This window comes from Berghia stephanieae, chromosome 10 (genome assembly GCF_034508935.2).
Source record: "Berghia stephanieae isolate SIO BIC M18660-M18661 chromosome 10, UCSD_Bste_1.3, whole genome shotgun sequence".
Taxonomy (NCBI): Eukaryota; Metazoa; Mollusca; class Gastropoda; order Nudibranchia; family Aeolidiidae; genus Berghia; species Berghia stephanieae.
The window spans coordinates 31,102,722-31,110,221 of record NC_088369.1 but is presented as its reverse complement, the minus strand read 5'-3'; the positions used below and the strand labels follow the sequence as shown (position 1 = coordinate 31,110,221).

The 7,500-nt window shown below is 29.9% G+C and overlaps 1 protein-coding gene across 1 annotated transcript in view; it reads left to right on the top strand.

The window, feature by feature from the left end:
- LOC144980965 (transcription factor Sox-2-like) overlaps positions 1–7,500 on the top strand; it is a 69,403-nt gene that overhangs the window by 32,272 nt on the left and 29,631 nt on the right. Inside the window, exon 4 of the mRNA XM_078928986.1 lies at positions 2,528–2,626. Coding sequence (XP_078785112.1) covers positions 2,601–2,626 — 26 coding nt within the window. The 5' untranslated portion in view covers positions 2,528–2,600. The remainder of the gene's footprint in view (positions 1–2,527; positions 2,627–7,500) is intronic.

Here is a 7,500-nt window from a genome sequence, read left to right as displayed (position 1 = left end):
TGAATTCGTGTCGACTTTGATGAAGGGTCATGGCTCGTTAGTTGCCAATCACTCAACATCTTACTAGCTTTAGTAATTAATGGCCAAGAACGAACATTCCATCATTCTCCGTATTTGTGGGTTGAGGTATTTTCCTCATTCACCCCCCCCCCCCCCCCCCCCCCCGATTGCACTTTTCTTGTATTACTTTACCATCTATATCTTACTAAGAGTGAACTCTAGATGTCTCTGCTACCACCCAATCTTACTCATTCTTTTTTTCCTCTCTCTCTCTCTCTCTCTCTCTCTCTCTCTCTCTCTCTCTCTCTCTCTCTCTCTCTCTCTCTCTCTCTCTCTCCATCTATCTATCTATCTCTCCGTTTATTTATTTATTTTTATTGTTATTATTATTATTATTATTATTATTATTATTATTATTATTATTATTATTATTATTATTATTATTATTATTATTTTTATTATTATTAATATTATTTATTCATTTATTGATATGTTATTTATTTATTTATTTATTCAATGACCTTGTGTTCTCATCATCAGATTCAGATACTGTTGAGGTTTGTTATTGTTTGTTTGTTTTCATTGGGGGGGGGGGGGGGGGGGGGGTACAACTGGGGTGCTTCAGCATATCTTTGACTTTCTTTTATCATAGACCAGAATCAGCCCCAAAACAAAGTGACCATCATCAGCGTCTCTTTCCTTTTTTTTTTCTTATCTTTTCTTTTGTTGCTTTCTTTGTTTGGGTTTTTGTTGTTGTTGTTGGTTTCTTTTTGCTTTTGTTTTTTTTTTTCCGTTTCTTTGCTTTGTTTTTTTTTTTTTTTTTTTTTTTTTTTTTTTTTTTTTGTTTTTTTTTTTTTTTTTTGTTTTTTTTTTTTTTTTGGGGGGGGGGGGGGGCTTTGTTTTGTTTTGTTTTTGTTTTTGTTGTTGTGTTTTTTGTTTTGTTTTGTTTTGGCAATAGAGGATGCCTCGTCTTTGGTTCTGATAGAACAAAGGATACGCTGATACACGTAATTTGATAAATGAGAGAAACTTGTGATGCCGAAATATTTCGATTGCTTGGACACAGTTTTAGTTTTACCGTAAAAACCCTGTGCTAAAATTAGGACTTACTCGTGGCAATCCGAATTCTAGATCTAAAGCGCTTGAGCACGTTTGGTGGAGATTGCTCTGTATAGATGGCCCTGTTTTTTAAAAACAAAAATACTATTTTGTTGGGTATTATTTTTTTTCATTCTATAATGACAATATTTTTTATTCAATATTTGTTTAAAACATGTTTTGTTTTTTTAAAACTATAAATGGGGGGGGGGGGGGGGGGGGGGGGAGAGGGGGGGGGGGGGGAGGGAGGAGGGGGGGGGTGAATTGATGATATAAGATTTACTTCTCTTTCATTGAGTTCCAGTTCTCTAGCTAGGTAGGAGAAGGATAGACAGAAAGCTAAATTCAATATTAAAATAATTTCATATTTCACAGCCTTCATCATTTGTCGTAATATCCACCTGATAATAATAGAATAATGATTGTTATTATTTAGGTCATCTGTGACACACACACATCCGTAACCAAAAACAACCAATCAGCGAATGAGCCCATAATTCATGTTTGGTGTTGTAGAGATGATTCTTTCTATGAAAATCGTGTTTAATTTTGAGCTAGTTTGATTTGAGAGGCATTTATCATTACTTTATTATTATTATTATTATTATTATTATTATTATTATTATTATTATTATTATTATTATTATTATTATTATTATTATTATTATTATTATTATTATTATTGTTATTATTATTATTATTATTATTATTATTTTTATTATTATTATTATTATTATTATTATTATTATTATTATTTATTATTATTATATATTATTATTATTGTTATTATTATTATTATTATTTTTATTATTATTATTATTATTATTATTATTATTATTATTATTATTATTGTTATTATTATTATTATTATTATTATTATTATTATCATCATCATTATTATTATTATTATTATCATTATTATTATTATTATTATTATTATTATTATTATTATCATTATTATTATTGTTGTTGTTGTTGTTGTTTCTATATAAAATTCCCCTTTTCCTTACTAAATGCCAATTTTATTTCATCTCTAGTAGTAGTAGTATATGTATAGAGGCTTCTTCTTATTTTTTTTATTTTTTTCACAAACCAAACATACACTACTAATATTAACCTCAGTACTATATCTCGCACAACGATAGCATATAATAGTAGCAGCAACAGTAGTAGTAGTAGTAGTAGTAGTAGTAGTAGTAGTAGTAGTAGTAGTAGTAGTAGTAGTAGTAGTAGTAGTAGTAGTAGTAGTAGCAGTAGTAATAGTAGGAGTAGAAGTAGTAATTGTCATATGGTTATGTTATAGTAGAATCTACCGCTAGATAAAACTCAACATATAAAAAAATAGTAGCTCCTTACTCGAATACCCCATGGGGGAAAAATGGGTAGAATAATAATATAATCCCTCCTTCCCCTCTCCTTCCCTCTATAGCTTCCTCCCCTCCAACCCCAGGTTCACAACTGACTAGGACACAAGTCTAGCTACTCCAGTAGCCACTCAAGCGATGACCGAAAGACAACCCCTCGAAAGGTAAACCCCACCCCTTTGTATTCAATCGCGAGCTCTCGTTGGCAGTTTGGACGTTGGGGGCCATTGTAACACTCCGCGCGCAATGTTTTCATCCCTTTCAACAACTGTCGCGGTGAGTCCTCGTTTTTGATTGGCCCGTCCGCTGCCTATTGGACCAGTGAGAATCGATAATACAAGCCTTGTAAGGCATATTAGGTATTGAATAGAGAGTGGCGCGAGAAGAACAGAGCATAGATTTGCTGTTGAATACCCCTAAAGATTTATCATTTCATCGTCGCCATTCCAACTGAAGCGCTGAAAAGACCTATTGAGCTCTACAGAAACCCGAGCTTATTTCGTGAGGCTTTTTTATATTATTTTATTTCATTCTTCTTAGACTAGTGTTACAACAAACATACTACAACACAAGGCGGACTGTTTTGCTATTCTACTGTATTGCTGCTACTTCTAGCTAGCTATTACCACTGCCAACTATAGTAATAATAATAGTACTACTACCACTGCAACTGCTGATAATAATTCTATTATTGTGTGGAGATTGTTACAACTAAAAGCAACAACGACTACTAGTATAATAGATATTACTATTGTCATTGTCCAACCATATTAGTAGTAACGATAAACTTGTTCAGCAGCGTGTTTTGCCAGTGCTAATACTACTATTGTTTTACTATTGTTATCATTCAAGAAGTGCTACTGTGTGTGTTTTTTCTATTCATTGGCTTATAATACTTAGCTTTATTATTACTACTACTTCTACTTTCAATGTTCTGAAGATTCAAGTAAGTGTTTGGTTTATAATTATCACCATCATCACCGTTATCATTACTGTTGTTACCTATTACTAGTTTTCCTATTATTCAAATCAAAAAGTTTTTATCAAATTTAATTCATCCTACCTGTTTCACAGGTGACAAAATCAAAGATCCAGATACCATTTTTTACCGCCAAATTTTCTAATTCGAGTCGCATATATATTTTACTTAATTTTCAAAGTTTTATTAAAGTTTACTCAGTAAAAATTATATAAAATTCTATCAGTGGCGGTACAACATTAGGTTCAGGATATAGTTTTACATTTTACCCCAACCCAAATAGATCATTTTGTAAAAGAAATTCAATCTGTTTTAGATTCTCTAGACACGTAAGATTAAAATAGTCATAAAAAAACTGACAATATATATATATGACAGTATAAATTTCTACCTTTATTGCAAGTTTTAAAGACAAACTTTAATCTTTGTCAAATCTCTGAGCAATTTAATCGACTACAATTCGTATTCTTTAACATTCATAATGCGTTTAATCGGAAAATGAATATTTCTACTAAGCGCGTAGAAAATGGAATTATACATTGACATATTTTTTTGACCATGTAATAACTCTGGCATTTGATGAATTTCATTCGTGCTTTGTTATTTTTTACTTCAGACATACATTTAATGTTTTGGATTGAAAATAGAAATTATAATTATGATGACGATGATGGTAATAATAATAAATGAATAAATAAATAAAGGAATAATAAAAGTAATAATATTCATAATAATAATAATAATAATAATAATAATAATAATAATAATAATAATAATAATAATAATAATAATAATAATAATAATAATGATAATAATAGTAATCAGAATCAGAATAATAATAATGAATTTGATAATAATAATTAATAAAAGTAATTATAACAACAGTAATGATAATAATTAATGATAATGACGAATGATAGCCATTTAAAGATTACATTTTATATAGGAAGAAGTTGTTATTCTCTGTATCGATGATTCTTCGACAAACCCCTCATTTTGCACAGGCCACACCACGCCACTGGCCACTCATTACAGCTATGCTTATTTATTATAAAAATATATTGTATTATGAGTATTATAACGTTTTATGTGCAGGCCATTCTTTACTATACCATGTCCAATGATCATTTATTCATATGTTCACATATTTATAATCTGATGTACTTACTCAAACTTTATCTAACACATACGCATTGTTAATAATATTCATTTGTATGAAGCCTAATGCCATTTTCATCATCAAAATCATGGCTATTTTTCTCTAAATCTTTGTTTCGCCATCTCTTCGTATAACTTACAATCCTCTTCTTTGTTCACAGTCTCACATTTTTAAACTGGTTAATCAACATCATCATCATCATCATCATCATCATCATCATCATCATCATCATCATCATCATCGTCGTCGTCGTCGTCATCGTCTTCCTCCTCCTCATCATCATCATAGTCATCTTCTTCATCATTTGACTCTCAAATGCTCATGGATGAAAGCGATAGTGTTGTCCTCGAGATTTGTTACGTGTATAACTATAAAAGTCACAAATTAATTCCCCGCCGTTACGTTGATATAGGGGGTTTACTGTACTCTATGAGATAGAACTGTTTTGTAAATCACGTAAAATTCACGGCATCACCATAAGTCTTAAAGGTTCTACAAACTATCGACGAAAATGATTCTATATTATGAGCCGATGAAACATTATTTTTAAACAAGCCGCTCATACATTAAAACTTTTAACACTCCTCAAGTTGGTTCTAAGAGTTATATGCCCCTTGAGACTCTTTTTAGTTTAGATCATTATTGTATAACATTATAGATCATTATTGTATAACAGTATAGATCATTATTGTATAACATTCCTGTCCTATCGTTCACCGCCACAAATTTTCGCCCTTCTTATGTTTAATTTTTAAAATCTGTATGGGATATTTGTCTATTTTTTTTTACTTCTAACCGTGGCTTGTAATGAAAAGTCTGATTTGGATTGACACTGGACAAGAATATGGTTTATTGGTTAAAGTCGACGTGCACATATATACATGTGTGGCATCCGAATGCAAATATGGGCCTAATTTAACAGTCGTGTAATGATTTTGCGTCATTTATTTTTTTTTTTTTAGATATCCATTACAGCAATGACCCGTGATGAATTGGGTTATCAGACCTGCAAATAAGTTCACGACTGTTAGCGCCAACATTCCGATACGTCGAAAAGCACTCGTTAGTTTCTATCGGAGATAAACTTTAAATTCGACGGTCTCTTTTGTGTCAAGCGGATTGGTTTCTGTCCTGTGCTATCAGAAGAGTATACTCTTAGTTGACGATGTTTTTCTGCGGTTATTTAACTAGCGCCTAGCGTCTTACAGGCTGCATGCCTGGTACTTTGTATTAGATGGTCGTTCGATAATATGCTTTTGATTCGCTTTGATCATGGTAATTACCGTGAACGGTGGATAATCACTCTATAATCGCACATATTCCAGGTCAGTATAATAATAATAATAATAATAATAATAATAATAATAATAATAATAATAATAATAATAATAATAATAATAATAATAACAATGATGATGATAATGATATTGATAATGAACATAATAATATTAATGATAATAATAATAATAATAATAATAATAATAATAATAATAATAATAATAATAATAATAATAATAATGATAACAATGATGATGATAATGATATTGATAATGAACATAATAATATTAATGATAATAATAATAATAATAATAATAATAATAATAATAATAATAATAATAATAATAATAATAATAATAATAATAATAATGATGATAATGATATTGATAATGAACATAATAATATTAATGATAATATTAATAATATAATAATAATAATAATAATAATAATAATAATAATAATAATAATAATAATAATAATAATAATAATAATAATAATAGTAATAATAATATCTAATAATAATAATAATAATATCGATATAGTAAAGTATTGTCCGTTTCGTACCACAGAAACCAGGATGATTTTTTTTAGGTCCGAGGCCAACGGATTAATTTGTATTTAGTTATTTGTAAATTCCTGCTCTCACCAGAGAGCAAATCTAGAATAATTGTTTAAGAATGAAAGCATTTCTTGGACGGATTTTATAGTTCATGGAATCGGATTTTTAGTACTTGCTGTGTTGTCATCTCGATTGAATTCGATTAGAATCCAAGGTAAATCAAGGAATAGAAATAACGCGAGTGGAGGGACACCTGTCTTTGATCGCTGACTGATAACATGCAATGCTCAATTACACCATCAACAACGATCACAACTGATATTATGATATATCATATAAAAAGGCATGCACCTGTTTATGCATCATCTGATAAGCATAAAAACACATTTGAAATTCAGGGCTTGAAATAATATTTGGATATTTAAACATTATGATTTTGCTACGTTGAGTTTCATGGTTGTGAGTTTAACATAGTTTTGAAATAATATTATGACTATGCTATAACTATTTTACTTCATAAATTTTAAAATCTTTGATCACGTCGTCAACAATGCAGTGTGGACATGAGCCGGGCTTGCTTGTGACGATTCTAAGATCATCATTATTATTATTATTATTATTATTATTATTATTATTATTATTATTATTATTATTATTATTATTATTATTATTATTATTATTATTATTATGTGACAACGGTCTCAACGTGGTATTGCCTCGGTCGGGTTGAAACTGTTGCTTGAATTTAGATTTTATGCGTAACTTAAAGAGAAAGACTTTTTGTTTTTTAAGCGTTAAAGAAAAATATCATACTTCATGGAGCCTAATTCATATCATCATGTTTTGAAATTTGATTTTCCCCCCATATTGTTCATTCCGACAAAGTACCCGAAGGAAGCGAACGTGTGTCCAGAATAATTTTACCTCCTCTTTCTTGGTACAGTTATAAGATGGTTTAGATGTTCTCTTTCATCGGCTAGTCGATTAGTCTAATGTGCCTTTCCTGTCAAGCCGAGATTGGAGGTCATTATTCTATTCTATGAAGGAAAAAGTTTTCTGGTCA